At 43.3% G+C, this 27,728-nt stretch overlaps 1 protein-coding gene across 1 annotated transcript in view; it reads right to left on the bottom strand.

Annotated features, from left to right (window-relative positions):
- The window catches only part of ADAMTS2 (ADAM metallopeptidase with thrombospondin type 1 motif 2), a 189,676-nt gene extending 166,489 nt beyond the window's left edge, over positions 1-23,187 (bottom strand). Inside the window, exons 1-2 of the mRNA XM_049829624.1 lie at positions 23,100-23,187; positions 21,703-22,064 (exon numbers count right to left, since the gene is read on the bottom strand). Coding sequence (XP_049685581.1) covers positions 21,703-22,064; positions 23,100-23,187 — 450 coding nt within the window. The remainder of the gene's footprint in view (positions 1-21,702; positions 22,065-23,099) is intronic.
- Between the last annotated feature and the right edge of the window lie 4,541 nt (positions 23,188-27,728).

Below are 27,728 nucleotides of genomic sequence, written 5' to 3'. Positions count from 1 at the left end.
CTGGGGAAGCTTAAAAGAGGGAGATAAAACACTGTCACTGAGGGAGGAGGGTGCATATGCCGCGTTTGGAGCACTTTCCCTTTGCTACCCAGTAATTCCCTCTCCAACACCCCCAAATTTACCCCCTCTTTATGTGGGGAGGCTGAAACGAGACCTTGCCAAGAACTGCCACGAAGCGCTGCTGCTTGGGAAGAAGGAACCCGGGGAACTGCAGCTCATCCGCAGCTCAGAGCGTGACAGTACCAGCGAGAAAGAAAAGTAACAGACACACAATAACAAACCCTAATGCTGGGACACGCAAGTCCTTTGGAAGAGGCAGTCTGATTTCCTTCACTCGGAAGCAGTGAATGCAGTGGGTAATGCTATATTTAGTTTGGGACTCAATATGCAGAAGAGGCATAAATGAAATAAGGAGATGAATCAAAGAAGGGGCAAACGATTTAGGAGAGTTCATGTAAGGACAACTCTGGAGAATAGGCAATGTTTCCTAAAACGAGGGGAATACTGAAAGGGAATACTGAAACTCAGTAATTCCCTCAGCAACAACGGAACAGAACTTTCCCAGCCCTCCAAAGAGGATTTGAAGGTGGTATTTATTGGATTACACCTCAGTGAGCAAAAGATGCAGAAAACTAACAGAAGAGAGCGATATGTATATTTACACACCTAGAATTTCAAGAGAACCAGCTGTATTTTGAAAGGAAGGAAAGGCCACTCTCTTGTCCAAAACTGGATTTAAGGAACACAGAAAACACAAAGCTTTATGTTATTTGTATTAAATGTTTTGCTGGTTCAGAAGCAAAATAGAAATTCTCTACCTGAAAATTAATGTTTGCAAAGTGACCAGAAGGCTTTTATTTTTTTCCAGAAAGAGACTTTTTTATGTGAATTATCTCATTTCCTGATTAGCAAACTAAAAGTTCAAAATTATTTTCCCCCGGCTATATCCCAGCTGGATCAAAGCACTGGCCCAAGAACATAGTGTACCTAGTTTAGTTATTGAGAAAGTCCAGGAAAAATTCAAGCATCTACTTCTCATCTCTCCTGATAAAGATATCAACACAGGAATGTAAACATAGCCTGGATACGTAATATAAGACCAGATACTTGCCCCGATAGTTCTATACCTGTTTTTTGTTTCACTGTTACTCCCTCAGCACAAACAGCACCTGCTCTGCTTTTGGAGCAGAGTCCACGTCCAGTCCTAGATGACAAATCACCAAAGTTCATTACGCCATCGCTTCTCTTCCCAGGTCTCATGGGGCAAGGTTTGTTCCGTACCTGGAAATACCATCACCTCTAATAAGGACCAGAGCCTACAGCTCACACGGGAGGAGGCGCGGGGGTCCGGCGGGCAGCTAATGGCACAGGGACACCCTGTAAGGAGCAGTGTATGGGTGGGGTGCTTGAGGAAAATTCCTACTAGTGAAATATCGCTGCAATATCTATTTTCAGTAAATACAGAGGAAAGAGTCCACACCCACATCTTCTGAATGCACAGGGTCATCCATGAAAGGAGTCTCCTGCTCCAAGCCATAAAGTCACAAATCAAGACAAAACAAGCAGTTAACCTGTTTTTATTTTAGTGTCGAGATATACCATTGGAGTAAGGGTTTAAGGCCATGACAAGTACTTCTGGGTAAATCAGCTCTCTCCTGTGGTAATCATGAGAAAGATAAATCTAAATACACACTGACAGCTAAAAGAGGAAAGCAGTATTCCTCTCTGCTGGAACAAATAGAGCTATCCTTCAGGAAGGTGTCTGTAAAAATACTACAATAAGTGAGAACTGATTACTATCTTCCAAAGAGCAACGTTAAGATAGCCTTTAAAAACAGATCAATAGGCATTTTTTTATCAGTCACATTTTTGGCAGCTTGCCCATATCTGCAAATATATATTTTAGAAGCTCAAATCAGCAGCCAAACCATGCTACATACAGAAAAAGGAAGATGGTAAAAGCACATCTCATAGAACTGTATCAGTGCTCTCTCCTACCTATAAGAGAAAGTTTTTACAATTATGTCTGGCCAATCAAATTAATTCCTCTTTACTGCCCACTGGAATACCATCCCTTGTATTCCCTCCTAGCTGACTAGGTCTTTTCCATTCCCCTTCCTCATTCTTTTATTTCGTGAATGTTTTGCAAATACATTGTCAGTTTGGTCAGACTGCGTGTAACCTGAAAAGGGTTCACCATTCACTGGTGAAGCAACACAGCAGCGGAGAGAGATCTGGTGTACATCACTGAGCAAAGCCTATGTGCGTCCACCGTCAAGAACAACTCTGCTAAACATGGTACAGCTTGAGAAGCAGGTGCCCATGTGAAAAGTCAAGGAGACAGCCCAAAAACACACAGTGCGGAGAATCAGACACAGAATCCGCAAACAGCCCTAGGAAAAAAATTAGACTTTTGAGTTAGCGTTGGGTGAACCAGCCTTTTTGCTGGGAGCAGGAATCTGCATCCCATTGCTTGATTTGAGTTCAGTGAAACAGGAGTTCTTATATTCTTTGTAAACAAGCAGGAGGTGTGAAAGATACCTGACTCCATCACCTTTCCCTAACTTCAACTGTCTGCAAGAATGCAGTTTTGGCAAGTCTCACTCAGGTCCAAAGAGGCAGCAGTAAGTGTAAATGCTTTATAGTTTAAAATGTCATATGTTGATGCTGACAAGTTCAAGACACAAGAAGAGGTTGCTATGGAAACACGTTGTATTGCCTGGAACATAAGGCAACATTTTACATTTAAAAAAAGAAAAAAAACTTGGGCCAACAGTTGCCAAATTATGTTTTGGGTGGGGAAAAATCAGTTTGTCATTTGTTCTCAGACAGAAATATTTTCATTTAGAAACAATGAAGCTAAACGTGATGAAAGCATTTACATTCTATTTTGGATTGTTTACCTTGCCTCAGAACAAAAAGTAATTTTATATGGAAAGACTTTCTTTTGCAGTCCATATACAGCAAATCCATCTCTACCTTCCCATATGCTGGAGTCTCCATCTAATTTTCCTTTTATAATTAATGAAATCACTTTAATGGACAGTCATGTTCTTTGAAGCATTAATCCTGTTAACTCTTCCGTAACCTTACTTACCTCTGTACCACACTGGCCAACAGAACTAATATAGGAATAAAATTGATCAGAAATGCACAGAATTGCATCCTTGAACAGTCAAGCAGCTCTCAGTTGCTTTATAAGCCCCCTTTTATAACCAGTCGCTGTTGCGAGGTGACACCTGCCCTTCTGGGGTATCACTGTGCAGTGGCATTCTTCAATGACAATCTCTTCTGCTTCATTCCCCTGCCCTCTCAACAAGCACAAGAAAAATTTTAAATTACCCAAACAACAGTTTCACTCTGCAGGCTCCATCAAAAGCTTGATTTAAAGACACAGCGCCCAAGCACCTATTTCCTCCAGAGAAAAAATTCTTTCCGATTAATCTTTCTCACATAAAACATATAGCCAGAAGAATTTTTTTCTGGAAACTTTCTATTAAGTAACCACTGGATTTGAAAGGGAAGACTTAAAAAAGGGGAAGTGGGGTTCTACTTCAGACACTTTATTTTTGGAAGCACTGAAGAAAATTTGAGTTGTTAAGCCTGAGACTGATTCCTTCATCCTTTCCTATTTTGAGTATTCTGGGAAATACAATTTTACTAGGGCATTTACCTGTTCTGAATTTTTGGCTATCACAGAAGTGACAAGTCTACAAATACACAATTCAACTTAAATATCTGCAATCTGCAGCTGATGTGACCTTCGTGGTTTTTGAAAATAGGAGGCCAAGGTATGCTTACAAACACAGAAGATAGTGTCAAGGTATCATGGTGTCATCAACAACACTTTGTCTTGATAACTTTCATAAAAATCTAGAACAAATTGCAGACAATGTTTCTTCGTAAATACCTGAGCAGCAAAGGTGGGGAAAACCCCTTTTTTGCTAAGGTTAAGAGGGAGGATGTTCAATAGATGCTAGCAATCCTGAAGACAAACATCTGAAATGCAAATAATCTTGTGAACTGGCATGAGCACACTACCCTTCATTGTGAATGCATCAGGAGGCAAACAACGCCAGAAAGATGTTTTTAGAAAATTTCTCATTTAGGGCCGTATTTTCAAAGACGCCTAAGGAGAACTGACATCCAAACACAGATGGGCACCTAGCCTCCTCAAAACTTCAGCTTACATGGTCACAGTTGAATTCTAGCACATCCGACTTGTTTAAAATGCGGGGTTTTTTCCAACCATCCCACTGTTACAGGAGTTAAGGAAACTCCTGTAAATGTTTTTTGTGAGTGCTGACCTCAGTGTCTCAACAGTGCTGTAGGCTACTGAATTCAAGGGCTACTGCTGCCACCCAGGCAAAAGGAACGAGGAACAGCATTTCTGAGTTTTAAATACCAGACCATTTTTGCATCCATCCAGCAGCACGTATAAATTAATTTTTTACTGTATTTTTAATCTGTCTGTACATGATTGATTCTGTGGCTACTTCCATAAAAGCCTTTTTTAATTATTATTTTTTTTTAACTCTAACCGACTTTTTATGTAGACTTCCCAGATGTGTTGTACATGAACTTTTCCCCTTACCTTCTACTTAGAGCATCAGTAGCACTGAAAAACTGTTTCTCTTTTCTCTGGAATCTAGAAAATCTGTATTCCTTAAAAACCTTACAATAATATTCAAGCAAAACAAGGGTAAATTATTAGCACCTGACTTCAATATTGTTTAAAGCCTATCTTTTTCTTCTGTCACACCTCACTTCCCGTTTTTTTCTTATTATTACCTGCATTGAATAAATGTGTCTACAGAAACTTGTAAATAGGCAGGGCAATTGTAAGGAACTTTATAAATTTAGTTCTCTCAAAAATCCACGGTTGTATCTATTTCAAAAGGACTGGGGCAGAGAAATGTGGAAAAGCTCATCTGTAAAGATATTGAGACTTTGGCTGCAGTTCACTCAACTTCACAGGGTTCAGTCACAACAGTATTTGGCTCTCCTCTCTTCTGTTTTCTTCACTGCTAATGGATACTTTACTATTTAATTAGTGCAGCATGATTCAAATCCCATCAAAGTCAATAAAACTCTTTTCATTTATGTTAATGGGCTTTGGACCAACTCCTGAATTAGTACCAGAATCAAATAAAACACCCTTAGGAAAAGAACAGATACACCCAGCTTACACTTTAAAGTACAATCTTAAAACCTTCCTAAGGTTTTTACTGGCTTTAAAGTAAATCTCATTATTGAACATCTCGTAAAACCAGCCAGACAGCCCTTTTTTACCCATCTGATTAAAGTGTCAGAAGGAATCTAAACGTATGCACTGCTTCACCATGAAAAACCTTCCCACAATTACGACAGCAAAAGGTTTCATCTTCCTGAAGCTATTTCTGTGGCTCCTACATTGTGCAAGTACGTGAAGGTTCACCCTGCGGGAAGATAGATTTGGCAATACATCTGTGTTTAAAAGGTCCTGCCCTCAAACACTTGTTATTCCTCTGGCACCACCTTAGTTGTGCCAACACAGCTATCTGCTGGGCTGCTCTGAAGAAAACTTCACCTATGTGATTAACCCATTAAGGCTGTTTGGCCAGACAACATCCAAACCTGACCAGCTGGCATTAAGAGAGTCAACGCCCGACTGAAGAAGGCTCTGTTCAGTGGAGCAGTCAGTATTATATGTAACACAGCTGACTTTCCATAACCACTTGAATCAAATTAGTAGGAGAGAGCACCAGCTATTTTTATCATAGAGAGAGGAGGCTTTCTGCTCTTAGACTATACCCTAGTCGCTGCAAAATTAATGAACCACAAAGCAAGCAAAATGATACTATGTAAACAGGGATATTAAACCTTCTTCTGATACTTTTGACCCATTTTGGCAATACCAACCAACCCACACAAAGCCACTGCATCATTTCTTACACAGCAGCATGCTTTAATTGACCGGCACATTAAACATCGAAGCTTTTTGCAAAGTTTGACCACAGAAATCACATTCAGAAATCGCATCCCACCAGTGCTGACTCAGCAGCAGAGCCACAGAATACTTTTTTAAATTCCTAAAAGCCCAAACAAAAGAACCAAACCCGTGCTATTGGTTTGGGCTTTATTTTTTTTTTATTTCACATTAGTCCAGTCTGGCAGCACAGCAGGCTGGGAGACAACTTTCCCTGAAAACAGCTTTGGCAGAATGTTAACAGAGAAGGAAGAAAATTCAAAACGAGGATGAGAGGTGCTTCAGTCCCTTTGGGCTGGAGCTGTGAACCCTTCCCATGGAATCAATCACAGCAGCTCTGGAGGGGACTGTCCTGCAGCGCACGGGACGTGCTGGTGATGGGCGCACATGTCTCCAGCTCCCTGCTCCCATCTGCCTCGTGCCTCTGGGCAGCCCTGACTCACCTCGTACTGGCACGTGTACTGGTTTGTGAGTGCAAGAAGTTCAGGTTGCTCTCGGATGGAGTCAGTATTCCAGCCCTGCCGCACAGACTAGCACTGAGGATAAATGGGGACAGCGCTTCACACTTCATTCTCCCTTCTGGAGGTGCTTGTTAAAGGAGAATATTCACTGAACAAGGATTTTGTTGTGAATTGCTAAGCGATACAGTGTTTTCTTCTCATTCCTGCTGCATGGGCTACTCATAAGCTATTCTCATCACCTCAGCACTCTGGTGCCAGGGCTCAGCACCTTGCCCTGCTGACATTGATCAGATGTCTCTAACTGCTCTGTCCTTTGGCCCTTTTTCTGACTCATCCCTTCCTCTCCCCCAAAACACACACAGAGACAGTCATCTTGCTGCTCCAAACATTACGCTCCTTTGCAGGAACGACAGCACATTTTTCTCCAGTGAAGAAAGTGTTTCCAGCTCGTGAAAAGGAGAGCGGTACTGCCCACCAGCCCAGCAGCAGCCTGCGGGGAGGTAGACTTTCAAACAATCTGTGTAGCTTTGGAATTCAAACCCATTAACTGTGGTGGAGCGCATTAACCACCTCTTGGCAGCCATTCCAAAAAGATGGCCATTTGCTCCACATTCCTCGGCAAAGGAGTGATGCTAAGAAGGTCCCTGGCTCTGCGAAGGCAAGGAGTGAGAACCCACAGGCTCAACCATCACCTGGAACCAGCTTTGGGGAGGATATCGTCACAAGGAGCAACCTGCCTCTGCACAGACTAGAAAACACAAGTATTAGGGCTAATCTAGCCAGTGCACCATGGTGCCCGCTGGCACTGCCTAGGGCTTTCATGTTTCAAGAAGCACCAAAAATTATAGATAGTATAGCTGATTACCTGTCATAGTATATTTTGATTACCTTCACAGAGTAAGTCTATTCCCAGAATCAACCTTATTGCTCTCTGCAGCTTTCCTCTGAAGCTGTGCCCAAATGCAGCAGATAAAGTAGGCCAGGAATTAAAAAAAAAAAAAAATCTCTTTATTAGGGACTAAGACACGTTCTTAGTGATATTTGAGCTGTAATCAATACCTGAAGGGTTTGGAGCAAAGGTAGCTGGCTGCCCACTTTTGTCTCTCTGCTTTGCCCCCACTGCCACCACTTTACAAGGCTGGGAAACACGGACACGGCCAACTTGCATGGATGTTAAAGAAGCTTACGGAAACCAGCTACTGAATAGCAACAGGACTCTATATCAAACTTCAGGCAACCTGCACTCCTCCTATGCCCAATGCCAGTGGTGACGGGTATTTTTCTGATCGGCGTGACAGAACGCCCCCCGGCAATATTCACTGGATGGTTCACCAAATGCTCCTGAAGTTTAACGGAACTTTGTTTAGTGTTTTTTTTAAAAGGCCAGCAAGGTAGCATGGAGCCAAACGGGCAGCTTTATGACAAGATGCTCAATGTGTGTTTCTGTCACTGTTTTCTGCTCCCTCATGACATTGCAGCATCACAGCGAAGGTGTAAGATCACCTTCTACTAATTAGAAGTAGCCAAAAGTGTAACTCCACTGAAGCATCTCAATGCGATTTCAAAACTTCTCTGAGTCTCCAGTTCGATAAAATGTTCGAGCACCATCTAATCCATGTTCAGTTGTCCTCTTTGAGAGCTAACAACTCCTCCATAAAGCAGCCTATGGAAGATCAGAACTTCCTCAGAGGAGACAGGGGTCAGTCTATCTTCATTGTTCTTTCAAAGGATACTTTAAAGCACCTCACAACTTGTCACCAATAGCATACAGGTCACTAAGCAGCCTCTACATATGAGGTTCTGCCTGTGATTCTGCATTTTTTAGTTAAGAATGTGATGTCCTAACAACAAAATAAAATTTAAACTTAAAGATTTAGTAGACTCCTTGCAAATGTCGACACTGTATTAAGTCAAAGCAATGGACTCAGTGGCGTGGAAGCGATACATAGAGGATTAAATTTGACCTGATAGGTCTCTGACGTCAGTGAAAAGTGGTCTTAATATAAACAAATATAAAATGAAAAGAGAAAAAACCAACAGTTTCCCACAGTGGGATAGCTAGAACATACTGTAGGACTTGCAAGCAGCGATTCAATATTCCAAAATTATATCCTTGGGTTAAAGACGGTGTGGAGTTCATTCTGGAAGTGCACTATAAAAACATTACCTAGGCACAAATATTTCTTAAATCCACAAGACAAAGCAAACACCTCTTTCAATTCCTCCAAAGGAACAGCAAATTGCCATAAGAAGCTAAACCTTTCAAAGACCTAAGTATATCCATCACGGATGAATTTCACATTACTAACATCTTATTTATTCAACAGTTTTGCCAGTGGTGTCATGAATTCTACAGGCTTGCATGGTAACATGAAAATGTCACAAAAATTACATCAGAATGGTAATGCAGCGACGAGAAGCCATGAGGCCTTCAGTGAGCCTACACTTTGCATGAGAACGAGCAGCGCCCGCAGATGGGTTAAAGACACAGGTCTGAAACCCATCTGCCCATTCGTGACCGAGGACTCTGAGAACCTTCAGAGACGCCAGGATCCCCAGTCTCCTCTTCCAATGCATTTCACTATTTCCAAGTATGTAAACAAATCCTGAATATATTACCTAACAAAATCTCATGTTAAATAGCATATACACATTCACAGATCTTGTGTGTCCTGCTGCCTCCCAAGAACAACTGTACCTCTTTGCAAACCACGGTAGCCTGCAATCCAGGCTGTCAGAGGAGGGCATGTCACCAGAAGAGTGTGAAAACATCTAATTACATAAGGCCAGGTCCTCAGCTAATGCAAAGTGACAGAGCTCCCAGAAGTCCACGGAGACACGATGATGCAGATTAGCAGAGGTTTGGCTCATTATAATTGAATAGACCCAACTTCTAATCTTCCCATCTAGTGACAGATTGTTGGAACGCTGACCACCAGAATCTCAGAGGGCAATAGGGAGTTGAAAGGAGATTGCATCAGAGAAAGTAAACTCTAGTTTGGCTAGAAGCATATTTACAATCCAGGAGTTTCAATTAGCTGTTGCTGAGTTATCACAGAAGTCTGTTGAGCAGATGTGCAATTAGAGTTTTTCTAATGTTGCTCTCTCTCATGATTTGGGTTTTTGTTGGAGGGGTTGTATTTGACATTTGGGGGTTTTTTTGCTAGTTTTATTGAGGTCAGAGCTAATATCTTCGGCAGAGAAAGCTCTTCCCACCACCATACCTCCAGCAGCGCAGAAGCAAAGCCGGGCAGTCTCAGAAAGCAGGAAAATCTCCTTTCTGGCCTCATCTTCATAGGAAGAAGGAGACAGAAGAGCTGTCAGAATGAGCCTGTAAATTCAAGGCAGCTGGAATTGCCTCATCCTCCTGGCATGGACAAGAGGAGGGTTTCTCCTGATCCCTCCCCCTTGCTTAATGCATCACCTCTTCTGTGGTGGGGATGTGGTGTGAGGCAGAAGGGGAAGAAGGTTTAGCAGAGCTATTTGCAGTGCCGTCCTGTTCCATCCAGCACATGGGATATAAACAGCAATGGGAAAAGCTGCACTTGAGCCTCTCGTACTCACCTCCTTCACCACCAGCACCACACCAGGGGACAGAGAACAAGGTGAAAGACAAGGTTATGATGTGGAAAACTCCATGGCTTGCTTTTTGCCCCAAATTCTTTGCTAATCACCCTGCCCATACAACGCCAAATGAAGCCAGTGAAACTAAACACGCTCACTTCAACAGTTTTAGAACAAACCCAAAGATCAGCTACTTGCCATGGAACCTCCCAGGCCTTTATGCAAAATTATGCTGGACCATGACATAAACATTCACATAGATCTATTTTTTCTGGGCGATTCTCTGTTTAGATAAGTGCAAGATTATACTATATTTTCACAGGTTCAGCATTTTTATTCTATTTTATAAGATGCATATGATTACCTCTGGCCTTAATTTGACTGCAGTAAACTAATAACTTTATTTTCATAGTGAATTCATTACCTTTTCCTACTGAGGAGTTTAAATTAATTCAAAACATCTTGTAAATTGTCTTGTCTTTTTTTGCTTGTCTATTACTTATCCAGACTGAGCTTCATAGTCCTCTTTCAGAGTGGTAAATCATCCTTTGATTAATCCCATTTTTACACTTACTGCTTATGTCAGCCTTAACGTGCCATAACTTTGCAAACAAATGTAATATTGACAGACACCTCTAGCATTTATTTGGGGATTAAATATTTTGGTTTACTGATGAATGGTGGGTCTGCCATTTTCACAATGAAACCTAAAACTATTAGGAAACTCTGACTTCAAGCTTTGTTATGAATCTGAAATCAATCCAAATTCATCCCTAAAACTTCTTCATCCCTAAGTTCTTTATTGGTATTGAACTGAGGTGGTGTAAAATCTGTGCTTCTGGGTTTGGGGGGGGAGGGGGGTTGTTCCCAATGGGTAAACAATTGTGACCTTAGGAAGGTTCACACTGTTCTACAGAGAGGTGTTTTGAAAAGTTTCAAAGCCGTATTTTTATCTAGCTATTACTTTGTTTAAGCATATGACAATTTTTAGACATTTTCAGCCTTGCAAGCTTCAAAGCCTTCCAGCTTCCAATATAACTCCTGTCACGTGAGAGAGTGTTGGCACATGAAAGACTCTTGGCCCAGCTCAGCTGTCTTCATCATCAGGTAGTGATTTATTTCTCAAAGACTGTTTTTTAAATACATTCTGGTTTGCAGAATGCTTTCCAAACAACATCTCTCACATTCCTTCCACAGCTCCTCTGCTTGGGGAAAGAAATAAGCCTAGCAATTTTAACACTCGAAAGAATCAAGCAGTATATTCTTCTGCATATGAGTTGGATGAACATGATTTACCCAAAAGCCATGATTTAAAACAAATAAAACCACTATTAAAACAGTAACCACAGCCTGTGCTGCCACCTATCCTTAGCTAATCCCTGCATTTTCTGCAGGCTCTTTTTCCACTTCTGAAGTACGGGCTCTGTCCTGCAAACAGGTCTGCCCTTCAACTGCTGTAACGGCCACGGACATTGGCCCTTGCACCAGCCTTGAGAGCCACCCATTTGACCATGGGAGAGCACGCAAGACACGTCTGCTTTGGGCAGGAACTGGATGTTAGTTCTGTCTTTTGCACATGGGGCAAATATCAGCAAAATTGGCAAGTCTTGGGAGTAAAATCTGTGCTTTCCCCTCTTCCCTTCTAAATTCTATTATTTTACTGTATTTGTATTAAAATTTAAATGGTTTATTACTATGTTTAGCTCCTGAAATATTTTTACTCCCAAGAACATACGCCTTTTCTTTCCTGTTGGACTTGCCGTATTATTTTTACTTTCCCCATCCTATACTGTACAATATTCATTATATCATGCCAAAAAGCACATTTTCAGAAGCACAACTTGAAAAAGAAACTCCTCCTACAGGCCAAATTGTGCAAGAGTGTCACAGAATCTGCAGTCCCTGTCCTTCTGGGTGCGCGGTGTGAAGGTGCCTTGGGGCGGGGGTTTACCTAAGGGGGCTAATTAATACATGCCCAGAGCTCCACTGGACGTGGTGGAAGCTGCTGCTGCAGCCCAGCAGCCCATAGGGCACAAAGGGAAGAGGCAGGCAGAAAAGAGGGACTACACGGCAACAGAGGGAAGCAGGCACAACAGGAGGCTGAGAGATCTACACTCGGGGCTCCTGTAGAAACATGCTGTATTGGATACAAAATTCAATCCCTCCTGCCCTTTCATGGACTGCTTCTTGTAAGTACTGTAAGTGATGGGGTGAAAGAAAACTGGTCAGGAGGAGCTATTGGCCAGCCTGCTAGTTAGCCATGCAGGTTCTTCTCCACACGTCAACTTCATTATTCTTACAGCGGTAGTAAATCAGAAAACACATTAATAAAGGCTTAAAGACTCAGGGCCTACATCAAGATGTGGTACTGTGTCATCCTATAATCTCAGAAAGATATTTTGCTTTTATGCCTTTTGAAGACCAGTTTAAATGTTGACCATATGCCAGGTATTTCCTTCTAGTTTTCTTCCTTCAAAAATCTTGTAGAAATAGTTCACCTTCATTAACGGGCAATAACAGCAGCTACCTATAGTCAAAACACCTAGTAAAGAGAAATAAATGCATTAAATAATTGTTATCTAGTTACAGGTAAAAGGAGCTCTTCTTACCCACAAAGATAGCAATGATGTTCACCGACTCTTTCTCATTACAGGATTAGTAGGTTTCATGCTTAATTTCAGTAGAAAATAGATTGTAATCTGTCCCCTGAAGTCCACCCAGCTAGAGATTAAATGCTGGGAAAAAGTGGTCCGACCATATAATGAAATTGAAACACAGAGGTGGCAACTGCAGGAAAAGTTAAAGGGAATGACAGTAGGAAGGAAGTTAAAGTAGCTTTATTTATAGCTCACCACATCAAAAGTGATAATATTGTACATTGCAGGTGTAAGAGTCAGAAAGTACCACAGACCCTGGGCAATTTCTACCTCTGAATTCTCCATGGAGAGCTGCACAAGTGAAGAATTAATTGTATTTATTTATTTTGAAGATAAAGGTCACAAGTGCAGCAATAAAGAGGTAAAATATTAAGTTTGACGTAAACCAATATAAAGGGAATAAGAAAGAATATAAACCTGAAGGGAATGCTGATAAACTGTAACACGCTTAGCATACCAAGACCAAAGAGTAACAGCAAGTTGTACAAATGGAACTTCAATTTTAGCAAGGCAAAGTTTTGGAAAACAAACAGATCAGTAGATACAGTCCTACAAGGGACATGAAGGGGAAGAAAAAAAAAAAAAAAGGCAAGTATATAAATTAGTGGTTAGGGCAGGTTCTCTCTGTGGGATCAGAGAGACTAAAATGATACTGAGGTTACCATGTTCAGTGACTGAACCTCCCTCACTTGAGGGGCAGCCAGCCCACATAACACACGCCAGTGGACAAACTCTCTCAGAATTACACACAAGACAGGAGAGATCCCCATCTCTTGCTTTGCTTTTACCGTTCAGCAACTCGAGTTTCCCTCCCCGTGCTTTTCTCACCCTCCCTTCCGCCATCAGAATGACTATTCTTCTCCCCACAGCAGCAAACTCCACTCCTTTCTCTGATCCCGTAACACTCTCCTCCAATGGAGGTGGAATTTTATTGCAAAGTACAAAAAAACAAATCAAGCAGAGCTACAAAGTGGAAAGCCATCATCCACAGAGCAGAACAGTAAGTTTGCCCAAAGCTGCAGTTCCAACTTCTGATGCTCAAAGGCACAAGTCGAGCTCCCTTAAATAGACCCATTTCAAAACCATGAGAATAAGGATGTGGTTTTACAATATTGGTAGAGTCTATCTGTTACCAAAGGAGCAATCTCACTTGTCTCCCGGATCCCAGCTGAGGGCATTCCCACTTTCATCCCTTTGCCTATCAAAATGTCCATCTCGCCCCACAGAGAACCAGTTCAAGCAGCTAAACTGGCAGGCAGCAATTCACTGGTTTGGCCACTCGCCCACCGGGTTAACGTATGGCGGATAAGACAAGCAGGGTGCAGGAGCAGGGGAGGAAAGGGAGCACAGAACTGGGAGCAGCCAAGGGAACAGGATTACCCCTCCCAGCAGCAATGAGGTGTTAAGAGAGACTCATCTGTACTGTAAAACGATACCTTCAAAACAACATACTTGGGATGATTTTCACTGGCCTGGTGATTTTTGAGACTTAAAGAACACAACTTGCGTCTCTCTGTCTTTTCCTTGAGGGAAACTCTTGCTTAAAAACACTTACTTTAAAGAGAAAATAGTTACTTGGAAGAAAAAGTAAAAAAAATTAATGCTGAGATTCACACTTATGACTCCAGGAACTCCAGATTTGAGGAAAGTACCAGACATTTTGTGACCTGGGAATAACTCAGAAGATCTATAGCGGAGACTGTGATTTAGATATGAGGAAGCGATCTGCTCTTCAGCACTTGAAGAGGACACTCTTCTTTTCAATGTTACAGTTTAATAGAACGGTGCTGAAAATAGCATGTGAAATGTGGGCCTTTCATTTTGCAGACTATTAAAACTGGGAACCCGCTGTGTCGAGACTCTGCAAACAAAGATGAATTTAAAACACACACAGATAAAGGGGCTAAAGAAACCAGATGTGATGTGTTAAAGAACTTACTAAAACTTTGGAGGAAGGAAAGCAATAAAGGATGAAGGTGATCTGAAAAAGAGGGTGTGCACATCAGAGCTATTCACGGGAAGCAAATGCAAGGTTGTGCAACCCCCTGCAAGAGACTGAAGACCTGCTTCCCGATTCTCTGTTTTAATCAGACCCTGTATGAGAAATGTCCTAGTGTGCAATTAAGTAATTGGCGTGACCTGTTTACAAAGCAACAGTCACCATTAATAAAAAGTCCTCAGAAGTAGGTCAAATAAAATACTAGTGTGATCTGTGGAGAAAAGGTCCTGCTCCATGCAACAGCTGGAATGCTGCTTGATCTAAAAAAATATTTTCCAACCTTCTGTAGCAAAAGGTAAACACGTAATTAACTCAAAATGTGGGAACGTCTTGCCATTTGCAGGAGTCCGTACTGTTAAATTCTCAGAGAATACTGGAACACCTTGCCACACCATAAGGAAGGAGTGAGCTGGTAGCTAAGTAAGCTAATAGCATTTTTCTAGGTACACACCTTTGGAAGCTGAAGAGGGACAGTCTTCTCAAAATAGATGTTCTGCTTACCCCAGAAAGTAATTATGACCTTATCAAAATTAGTTACTATATTTGGATCTTTCAAGATGGAAAGTAGAAGGAGCCATTAGGCACATTTTCTTGGATATACATGGTTTAATATTCTAGTTGGAAAATTAGTTCTTGTGTGGTCAAAGAGAATAGTACAGCCGAGATACTACTACAATGAGGACAATGCAACACAAGGTCAAATAGGACATAAGGAAATACCTATCTTTTATCCAAAGGCCTACAACATACCACAAAGATACCAGTTTTGATTGCCTGAGGATATTCTGTCCAGATGGTGTCCACCTGTAAGATTTTGGAAATTACTTACTCTGCTCTCAGATAAAATGTAGGTGAGACTATCCATGCACAGAAGATGCAAAGAAAAAAAATAGTACTTACTGATGACAGAGTCTCTTTTAAGGACAGCAAAATGAGGATAATTTACTCCAGTTAGAGGCTGAATCATAGTGTTTACACTCTCTGTGATTCAGACTATAACTTTTAAAAGGGAAAGTCTCTGTCATTTACACAGCAGAAGGGGCTATCCAACTAGGCCAGTGTTGGCCAGGGACATGAATGGTAGAAACCCAGAGAATGGTTTATGAAGCAAAGTCTCCGTCCTGTGAAAATATATGGATATGCTTGAGTGCTAGGCATCAAAAGAGCTCCACTGCGTTCTGTCAGGCAATGCAAGTCTCACATCATGTCTATGGATGTGGATGTGCTAAAATTTACATACATGCTTGGCTTAAACATGTAGAGACCCCTGCTGAATTCAAAAGACCATGTGGGTTAATGGAGAGCCCACTTTAACCATCTGCAGAGGAAGGGCTTCTGTTTTCTTAAGGAGAATGGCTTTTAAATTTTGTTCTATACTGTGCCACAGGAATTATTTGCATTTCTTCTGCCACTGTTTTATAGTTCTACTTGTCCAAAAAGCCCACAGTGGTTTTTGCCATTACACAAAAAACAGATGGCAACTTTGGTTTGATTTGGTTTTAATTTAAAGAGAAAATGCTCCCAAATGAAGAGATTATATATGCCAAATTTTAATCCAGTAAAAATGATTGCAACCTGATCATAATGTAAAAGCTAAGAACATAGCATATGAAAAAGAATTACTGGAATTATTTGTAGCAGGCATCTGTTATAACTGTCAGGCTCTCGACCTGACCAGACTTTGAAGACAATATTGTGCTACCTTGAGTTCTGCTTTTTTGCTACACCACAAACCAGTGTAATCCAAAAAACAGATAAAGCAGAAACAAAACTAAATTGTAAATCCATATGAAAGCAGGAGATGGATGTCTAAAAGGAAAAAATAACAGAGTTATATAAGCAGGTTTGTCTTCTCCTTGTGTATTCATTGTGAGCAGATCCTTCACCCTCTTACCCAGGTAAATTACATGGTCCACCTAAGGTGAGTTAGATTCAACTTCAGCTCTGTGGCCAGTTCCAAGAAAGCATCTCTGTCAGGAAGGTATTTAAGAATATAACCTTAAAACTCACTGACTTCAAAGAACTCAAGCTCATGCTCAAAGTGAAGCAGGATTATACTAAACAAGGATAGATTTCACAAGGTGTTTAAATGTCTTCAGGAATGCAGGGAAGGGGGGGGGGGCGGGGGGGGGGGAGTAATATTCCCCCAGGAAGGAGAAAGGTGGGCATTTCACATGGGTAGCCGGAATTGCTCTTAGGAAACACCATTGACTGAATCTGGAACCTGAGGTCCTACATTTACAGTTTAAAAATTAGATTATTCAATAGACCCCCTGTAAAATAAAGACTGCAAAAATTAAAAATATTCCATTATCTGATTTTAAAACAGTCAAGAAAATATTAATAATAGAAATAATACATAACAAGGTCTTGGGACAACTGACAGACATGCACTTACATTGACAGCAGCCAAAGCACCAGTCAATTCCTGAAGAGTCATGACTGGCTAGTAAAGCAAATGGATCACCACAAACGCACCCCGGTCAGGCCAGTACTACAGCTACTATCAGTATTGGGCATGAGTCTGAAAAGCGCTGCTGGCGTCCCAAGCATTTCTAGAAGAAATAGCATCTGGGCAAGCAGCCAGCCACCAGCCTTCTCTCAACCAGTCTGCGAGGGTTATTACAGCATACAGTAAAGACTGAAATGTTGTAGAGCAAACCCTGCCTATTTCAGCACATAAGAAGTAACACTTATGTCCATTATAGTAGTAAGGTGACTATGGCTTGGTAGCCCAAGACATGTAATGCTTACAGTTCCATAAGAAAACATACAACCATAGATGTCCTGAACGGCTTACTTTCTAAATGTCTACTTCTAATAGCTTACCATTTTAGTGACAATATAGTGAAATTTTTGGACAGCTAATATTTTAACTGTTAAAAAGGAAGAGAATTATACTAATGAAGCAGAGCTAAGACATCATGTTGTGTTACTGAAACTGATGTTCCTCTATTTGCTTCAGTGCGTACTAGATCATACTGATTATTCAACATGAAGCTGTGATCCTCAGTCTTTTAGGATCCTGTCAGTAAGTTTGACTCTGCACTGCAGCCTAATTTAATCGTGCTCATTATCCATACCAGATGTGGTGTTGATACTCTGTTTCTCCTGTATCTGGTTGCGTTTCAGCACACATTCTAGCCCACAGACTACGAATGTTATGAGGAAACTGGGAGAGAGTTTATGTCTCTGAAGTTCCACAACCCGATACTGCCATCCTGTCAACCCAAAGAAGATATTTTTGGCACATCTGCCTCAAGCGTTGCATAAGTATTTATCAAAATAAGAAATTCAGATGCATAAAGAGTTCTTCTACAATGGCAGGTTCATCCGCTGGGGTGAAGAAAGGGAGTTCCCATAGTTCAGGCAATAATCTGGAAGGACTACCGTAATTCTAACTCTTTATTGTTTTATGGCACTTTTACAGCCTCCAACCACTTCTCCTTCACAACCAACTCTTGAAGAGGACAGCCAGCTCCCTCATCCTCCACCTGCATCCACAAGTAAGGATCTGGCCAAGGACCAAGAACATACTCAAAGTGCAATATCTTCCACAACAGTCTGCAGGCCACAGACAGCTGACCGTGTTGGTTCTGCCTACTCAGTGGAAAATTAGTTTGAATGCTGTCATGCCAACCAAGATGATACCAAGTTGTCCAGAGTGTTTTTATCTTAAGCGGGAAAGCTTTCACAAAACTTTTTTTTTTTTTTTTTTTTTTTTAATATGGTAAAAATCACATCCATAATTCAGAGAGCTGTTAAAAAAGCTATTGATTAGCTTTAACTTTCCAATGATTTGTAAAGACCCATTTCAGCTCTGAAAACACACCTAGATTGCATACTTCAGAAGTTCTCTTCATCTGTCTCTGATTTGATTTTTAGGTCAATAAAACTAATTTTGTCATTGACTTCTGTTGCAGAAAACTGGGAGTACCCAAACCAACTGTGTATCTCCTCAGTCAGGGCAGCAGATAATTCTGTATATGCATTCACTGTACCTTTTCATTTTTTAGAATTATTGCAGATTAAAAACCTTCATCATTTATAGTACAGTTCAAAAATCTGTTTGCAGATCTACTATTTTCATGTAAATGCCTTCCAACAACTTCTCGTTTTGGCAATACCAACACCACCAGACATACTCTTCTCAGACAATAATTGGAAAATAAGACACAGTTGGCAGTAAAGTGCAAACCAAAGGGGATGTTCAGAGGAAATAACATCAGAAGTTGGCAAGGTGGCAGATGCATTCACTGACTTGAACCAGATTCAGTCAACAAAAGTTTGCAGTGTAAACATCAAACTACGAAACTTCAATTCAAGTATTATTTCAACCCTAATGTCTGGATGCAAAAGCTGGAAGCCCACCAGAAGCATAGACAGATGACAAGCCACCTTCAAAAGGAAGCACTTCAAGAAAATACTAGGAATTAAACGAAGCGAGTTTGTAACAAACAACGTTAATTCTTGTCAGTTGACAACTCAGTTGTCAGAGAGCTCCACCATCCCTATCTCCAGAATAATCTAGAAAAGGAGGTGGAAATACTTGGGGTATGTTAGGAACATTGGCCCTGGCATGTACATTGTTAGGCAACTGAAAGAAAACCCATGATACTATGGAATTTCTCCACTGAAGTAAACTAGGTGTGAAGAAAAAAACAGACATAGAAAACCAATTGAGAATAGCCTTGTCCATGTCTGCATTCACATCTGAAATACCAATAAACCTGAGAATAACATACAGCCCAGTGGCCTCTAAGAATGTCTTGCTAGTAATACATTGCTCCAGAGTCTCTTCAATACTCCTTGCAAACACAAGAAATAAAAAGGTAAACCTAGAGGCAGTTAAGTGCAGTACTAACTTTAGTGTGTTAGTGGCTCATTATTGCTGTCCACGGACCAGTGGCTTTTGGGGAACCACTAGTGCCATTTCTTGGAGTTTGTGTAATTCTACTGATACCTGTTTTAAATTCTCCCCCCACGAAAGAAAGAAACTGAGATGGAAGGGATGGGTAGAGATGGAACATAGTACCCAAGGGACTGGAGTTCAATTTGTTGTTCCACAGCAGATTTACTGCACAATCTCGGGGAAATCATTACAGCCAGATGCTTAAAGGTATTGAGGTAATGCTTCCTGCAGGAAGGCTTCAGTGACCTGGGCAAAAGCAAACGTGGTCTCTGCCCTGCAACGTTTACAATGTAGATATGCACTGGAGGAAACACTAAGCCATTTCCAAATGTCTTAGCAGAATCACAGAAGTTGTAGTGCCCTGTGAGAACCAGCATGACATCCAGATTAGAACATGGCAGCTCCCATGCTACACCAACTTTCCTGCTTCTTCTAATGAAAAGAAGAATGCTGGAAAGAGGCAGGCACACAGGTTGTGGATACGGCTTGAAAACTAAAATTCTTTCGGTAGCCTTCTGGATTCTAGCCGTTTATGAGTGCCACTGAATTGAGACCTGGCTTCGTTTCTTTGCATTTTGAGGAGTTACTTACAAACGCAAAAAGAGCAGCATTTTGTGAACACTTTGTCATTTACACATGCAACATGAGGCCTTGGACCTTTAGAGTCCTATCCATACTTTGGCTTTAACTCCTGTTATATTTTATCATAACACTCTTCTCCAATATAAGGAGCCCACACTCTGGCTAACACTGGGAGGAAGAAGGAACAAGCTCCCCCACTGCCCTTAAAGTCAACGCCTGTGCTGATGAGGAGAGCACAAGGCAAGCCGCAGCCCTCAACAGGATCTTCCTCCACCTTTGCGCACAGACGAACAAGGAAGAAGAGCTTTGGCTCCACCCCAGTTCTGCAATGCCCAGAGCAAGTAAATTTTGCCTTACACAAAACGATCTGTGCTAGGTACGGGGAGAGCAAAGAACTTCTGCTTCCCCACCAGAGGCAGACCTGCAGGCTCATACTCTGCTTTCTGAACTGGTCTTCTTGCTCAGTCCTGGTGTTACTCTTGCCCTCAGCCAGCTGTCCACATCAAACAACTGCAACACGAAAACCTGCTTCTCAAAACAGGAATGCGCACGGCTAGGAGAAACCACAGGAAAGGAAAGAGTAAGGGGAAAAGTATTTGATTCCTTTCCATTCTCAGACAGCCAACATACTATCTCCATACATGTTATCTTCTCGGCACAGCAAATGAACAACTGTCTATGATTAAATAAACAGAAATACAACTGACTCACGCTGGTTTTTTATGCAGAGAACAGAATTCATTAAAATTAAGTAATCTCAAAATTATGAACTCTAAAGTGTATAGGAGGAAAATATTGGCTGGATAAACTGTTCATTATCAAAAATATAGCCCTTTTCTCAGTAAACAAATTGCTGTGCAGTAATTACTGTTCAAATGATAGTATGACAGTTCAGGATGTCAGGGACAAACAGTTAAAATTTGATTGCTGAACATGCACACCAGAGCAGAAAGCTGCAGCAAGTTTTAAAACACACAGCCTTGCAAAACGTATCACAGGGAGCCGTTTTGCTTGTAAAATCCAAACTCTTTTGTGACTTTCCATCAATCACTTGATTAGGCAATGAAACTCACCGAGTGAGAAATCCATGAAAAACAGACTTTGAATAAATTAAAATTTTCCAGGGCAAAAACCATATTTCACCTATCAAATTTGTTTCCAGAGCAGCCCAGCCCATTATTTGGGATTAACTCGTCTAAAATTTCCCTTCCCAGACTGCAAGTGAAAAGTGGGAGAGGATGCTGAAAACGTGCCATTTCATCCTCTGTTTCAAAGCATCAGACACCTCAAGTAACTTTACCACAAATCAACATAAATCCTGGCTTCAGCTGCTCTGTTCCAGAGTAGCTACCACAGAGCATGTGCTCAAACTTCTAGTGCCACTGTCTGTAAAGAAGTGCCTGGTGCAGCGCAGCTATTCCCACACAAGGGAACATTAGTTAATTTGCATTCACAGTTACCATATGAGGTGTGAGTTTCTGACAGTCCACACATTTTATATTTAAAGACTGTAGGAAATTAATGTAATTATCTTTGATATAATAACAAAAGTAACTTACCAGCCCATCGCAATTGCTGATAGCGACTGAAGCGTTTGGCAGATCAGTGATATCCCCGACATAGAGGCAATTCCCATAAAGAGGTTCAACGTGAGTCTCATCAGAGTCCTCCTGCCATTCAACTGTTGCTCCAGGGGCCACGAGCCTGGAGTTTGGCCGCAACCTGAAGTGAAACTCTCTTCCAAAAACAGTGACATTGTAAAATATCTGCTCATTTGCTGCTTCATGTTGCAAGTCCTCCGCAGCTCTCCTGAAGCGTGCTTTTGGCGGTCCGGACACCAGGTGGGATAGGAACCTGCCCTCTGAATCGGTGCTGGTGGGGATGACAAGGCTGTACTCCTCTATATTCCTCAGAATCGGATCTTTACAGGGAGAAAGCAAGAGAGGAGAGAGATACTAGGACTAAACACATCCTGATGCCGCGGGATTTTTATTCCATTATTCATTAGCACAGCAGACACTTACATAAGGCAGACGGACACTGCACCCTGTACAGGCACTTCATTCACTGGCGTGAAGTGTGCGGAGTTCATTCAAACTTGCCTTTTGCTCCCCCCCACCCCCAAAACACCGGACGGCAGCGTGAGCCTCCCCACCCGGGAGGGACCCCGCACTCCTGCCCACGCAGCCGGGTCCCGCTACCCTTCTGCCCACGCAGCCGGGACCCCGCACCCCCAGCCCACCCGGTCGGTGCCCGGCTCGCCCCGGGGACTGTGGGGCCACCCGGGTGGCCAGCCACGATGAGAGGGCGCAGATCCACTTCGGGACGGCTCGGAGGGGCAGGGGTAGGGGCTCGGTTCGCAGGTGGCAAGCCCGCAAGGGAAAGGCACGTCCCCCCAAACTACCCCCCCCGGTGCGGCGGGGACGGAGCGGGGCTGCTGACGGGGACGCCACGGGCAGCGATCGGCAGCGCTCTCGGCGGGAGCCCCGGGAGTTTTGGCCGGGGCAGGAGGAGGAGGAGGAGGAGGCGGACGAGCTGCCATGTGCTTCGTCGGGGAACTCCAGGCACCGAGCCCTGCCCCGCCGGGGCTCGCCCCCCCCTCCCGCGGGGCAGGCAGCGGGCCGGCCGCGGGGCTGCGGGCACCGGCGCGGCGCCTGTCACCGCCGGCGGGGGCTCTCCCCGCGTCCCTTCCCCGCCGGCGGGCGCGGGTGCGCCCCTGTCCCCGTCCCCGCCTAGCCGCTCGCAGGAAACAACTGGAAACCCGGCAAAAAGTAGCCGCAGAAGAAGTTCAAAGGGGGAGCGGACGAGCCCCGGGGAGACGAGCCGCGACTTCGGACGGGCGGGCTGCGAGGCACTCGGCCGCCGGGCGGGTGGAGAGAGGGGGGGGGGGGGGGGGCAAAGCCAAGCAGCCCAAAAGGCGGCGAGGGGCGGCCGCGGCGTCCCGGCGGAGACCTACCTCTGTCCCCGGGCCGCCGCAGGGCGCCGGCGGGCAGGGAGAAGGCGCAGCAGAGCAGGAGGCAGGCGATGCCCGCGGGAGGGTCCATCGCGGCGGTCCCGGCCCGACGCGGGGGGCCGGCGCCCGGGCTGCCCAGCAGCCGGCCGAGCGCCGCACCGCCCAGCAGCCGCCCAGCAAAGCCGGGGCGGGCCAGGCGGCAGCCCCCCGGCTCCGCGCTTCTCCGCGCCCGCTCAGCGCTGCCCCGCGCCCCGCCGCCCGCGCATTCGCCCAGCCGCAAAGCCGCAAGCGGCAGTGGCGGCCGCGCTCCCGGCTCGCAGCGAAGCAGAGACACCAGGAGGCGGCGGGGGTATAATACTGGAAACACAAGGGCGTGCAGGAGTGAAGTCAGGCTGATTGACAGAGGCGCTGCCACCACGGCGCAGCCGGGCCGAGGGGGAGCGGGGACTGCCCCCCCCTCCCCTCCGCCCCCGCCGGGCTTCCCCAAACAGGGACCTTCCCGCTCCCGGGGCCGCGCCGGGACGGGTTCTGGGAGCGGGGAACGGGAGTTGGCCAAAAGCGGTTTGCAGCAAAAAAAAAAAAAAAAGAAAAAAAGAAACACGACGCGCCACACCCGCCCCCCTCCCACCACCACCACCACCCCGGGCCGTGCTCGGGAGCCCCCCCCGGGGCAGCGTCCTGCCATCGAGACCGGGGGCTGCGCGTCTCCCCGCCCCAGTCTGTGAATTCACCTGGAAACTGGTGGTCAAAGAAAACCGGAGCCGGACTAGGCAAACTTAAGGCACCTCGGCATGAGTTTTGTCGGGAGTCTTGGGTTTCCCGGTGAAAGCAAAAGGACCCAAGTGGAAAAAAGTGCCACCAACAGTGGCAAACCGTGATCAGGGATCTTCATCTGATCGAATACATCACTCTAAGCAGCCATTTCACGGGAAAAAAAATTGTTTGGACTGTTTTCTAATGAAACTGAAATTACTTGCTGCAAAGCCAGCTTACGTTGAGTATCTGCAAATGGAGGGAGAGACCCTGAAAGCCTTCAGGAATACTATAAATACGATATAGAGGGAGATTTTGTAAAATAATTAAATAATCGAGAGTGGCCTTTATGGAAAAAAACAAGTTATATTTGTTTCCATATGGCCAGGATAAATGCCATACCGCTTACTCCTTTCAGATAATGTATATATTTACTCAGCTGTTACATTATCAGGATCATTTGCTGTTTTCACCACTTTCCTCTTTAACCTTGGAGAATCCTAAGAGCCCTTCTGGCGCTCTTGCTGTCCTCGCCAGTCCACGGCCTTACCTACCGCAGGCTGACTCGCACTGTATCTGCATGTATTATACCTCTCTGGAAATTTGCATGCAATGGCTTCCTGCAGGAAGCTGGTCCTCTGCCAAGGAATTTTCCTGGGTATCCTTGACTATTATTGCTCCTCTATGACTAAGGGTCCAATTATTACCTTCCACCCCTATATACGGACACAGGTGAAGGGTATGGAAGAAAAATAACAACTAGCTAGTACTGCTCAATGCCAGTGAGTAGGTTTTAAGGACCCCAGGCCTGATCAGTTATGGTAGCACATGATTTTCTGCTTGCTTGGCTTGTTGTTTTGGTGTGGTTTTCCCATTTTTTAGGTTGAGGGCAAAAAGGGAAAGATTATTCTGAATAATGGAGTAGATCAATTTGTATATTATATTCAAACATCCCTTTACTTACCTTTTTGAATGACCTCTGCTTGGGATTGCTGTCTGCACCAGGCTTCTCCCAGTTCTTCCTTTCAGTTTGTTTTTCTGTTGGCTCATTTTTTTTGTTCTGTTTTGTTTGTGAGTCCATATTGAGCAGCTTCTCTTACTTAAAATCTCATATACTTTCATCAGTACGCAGCTGGTAAAGTTCCAACTTCATTTTTATTGGACTTGTATTTTAAGCTGATGATGTGGCTTTTTTATGTTCCATCCATCCCATCCTGCTCAAATTGAAATAACTTCTGCTCATAAACTTGAAAGGGAGAGAGGTTGGCCCTATATTTGAAATCAAAGTTCTTATTTGTATATGATGCATCCAGAAAAAAGTAAGGAGACAGAGTATATTATAGAAATACAAAACAACCCAGCCAATAGTTTTACTAATTAAGATGTATTTTTATTCTTGAAAAAATTGGAGGTTAGAAAATATGCTTTAATATGGATAACAGCTGTACTGCAGAGTAATGATATAAGCAAAAAGAATCAGTAACTGCCTTCATGTAGAAGTTTATTTCTATACAGAAACCAAGTTCTATGTGCACATGTTATTATCTTATCACACGGGGCCAAGACCCAAAAGTTCCATGGGCTCCAGGGGTTAGTGGAGCTGTTTTAGAACCTTCTTTAAAATTTTAAACAAAACCAAATTGAGAGCAAGTGTCAAACAATGGAGCCAGATCTGCACTTGGTAAAAACTGTGCCTCCACTGAACTCGCTGGAATAAATCCTGATCCCCCACTGAAGTCAGTGAGAGTTTTGCCATTGACTTCAACAGAGCCAAGATTTTCTGCAGTAGATTCATGATGCCAATTTAGACCAACTGAGGATCTGCCACATAGTACAGCAATGGGCTCATCCTTCCAGAGAAAAAAATGGATCCATGTTTGACCCTGAGGAGGTGGTCCAAAGCATGCCAACCACCACAGAGCCTGAATGAGTGAGATTCAAGAAGAGAAGTTCTTAACATCCCTGCTCTTACACCACTATAGCAGAAAAAATCAGGGGAATACCCTCCTCAAAACTAGTTCTTCCCCATTTCCTAAATTATTTGCCCAGGATTCTTGACACAGGCAGCCAAGGTCGCTGCCTGGGTTTCCATGGTAGGGCCTTGCCATGGCTGTCTCCAGCAGGATGCTTCAAGTTTTTTTAGAATGAACTAGAAAAACTCAATGTGAAATGTATGTACTGCTGCATTACTCATAGTCCACAAACCTCTGAATTAATTGGTGTGAATGAAGTCTCATCATGTTTATTTTACTGGAATGAAGGGAGGAGGGCTAGATACTGCAACTGTCCTCCAACAGTTTGATCTGAGGGTATGCCTATGCTGCTGCCAAACATGACTACAATCACGCAGACGTTTGTCTTTGCCGGAGACAGGCATACAGAAAGGAGAAAACTATGCTCTGTGTCCTGAATGAATACCCAGTCTGAAGGAAAGGTGTTCTAAGCAGCTCATGCTGAAATACCCGAAGTAGCTTTAAACAAGCTAGCTGAGCTGCGAACAGCACTTTAACTAAACCAATATGGAGTTCAGCACAGACTCTGTCGGTTCCTGTTCTAGCAAGGGTACATCTGCAGTCAGACCTTCCCTGTGGAGATGTTTTCTCAACGTTTAATTTTTCTTAGTAAAATTAAAAGATCCTAAGCTTCTAATCACCAGCTACTGCTATGAAAGCGTTCAAAACACATACAACTGCACATTGCAATGATAAACCTTCTATCTGAGATTTCTAAGATCACTTGCCGTTTTCAAGGGAAAATGAATCTTTTCCCTACGTTAGTGGGGCTGTGAGGGGAGATGCTGGACTGCAGCACTGTGCCTTCTCCAAAGGGCACGCCATTACCTGAGCAGGGAACTCAGAGTCTGCTTACAGCCCTCACGATCCAAAGCAGTCCGAGCTCTTACACGAGCGGTTCCCCAGAAAGGAGAGTTCTCATTTCTTACTTCCTTATGGGGAACACAATACCTTTCTGCAAAATGGCTGTTTGTTGCCTGCATTGTTTCTTATGCAGATCATTGTCTTTGCCTTCACCCTTAACCAGTATGCATACTTTCTGCCTATGTAACATTATAAAGATTAATAAAAAAGAAGATAAATTAAAATAGCGTGCCAGTTCGTTTCCTCCACACTTGACATTTCCAGGCTCTGTATTCTTTGAACCCTTTTGCCATTACGTGGCAGTATTATATACTACCTAGAAAAAATGCATGTATTTAATGCTGATTTTGAAGCAGTGTATGCTAAAGAGCAGTAACTAAAACTGGAACAGTCCTGCCTTTTCCTCCCTTTACCTAAGCACAATAACGAAACAATCAATCACACAAAAACCAGACCAATGTAACAATTAATAAATTACCAGATTACCACGCTTTTTCTAATAATTTGAATTCTGCTCCTCTTTTAAGAAAGAAAGTGTAAGACAAATAAAGAGACAGGAAACTAAATTAAAGCAGTAATACCCAGGCTAGTCACTTTGATTCCTGGAGTAAAAAATGAGGTAATATTACAAAAAGTTTATACATCTTTAATTGGTAACTAATAAAATCCTGTCTACAACAGGAGAGCTACTGACTGACTGTATAAAAGGGGAGCATCTCCTCTGCCTGTTCGTCCTGAGATTTCTGAGAACTAGCTCCTCAGCCCTTACCAAACATGCTCAGACTGCCCAGGCAGGCAAGTCCTCCGAAGACTTGGGTGATTCTGCTGAGACAGGAGCAGCACAGGACATGCCCCAGAACTTCAGGGGCTTAAGGAACTTTATTGACAAAAACTTAAGCAGTTATACAGTAGTTTTGAAACGTCACTGTTGGGCTACAGGACTTAACTCTCACTTTAGCTATCTAAGATTCAAGTGTACAGTCTTCCAAGATGGAGCGGAGCA

Source organism: Accipiter gentilis, chromosome 26, assembly GCF_929443795.1.
Source record: "Accipiter gentilis chromosome 26, bAccGen1.1, whole genome shotgun sequence".
Classification (NCBI taxonomy): domain Eukaryota; kingdom Metazoa; phylum Chordata; class Aves; order Accipitriformes; family Accipitridae; genus Astur; species Astur gentilis.
This window is presented reverse-complemented; position numbering and strand designations above follow the sequence as displayed.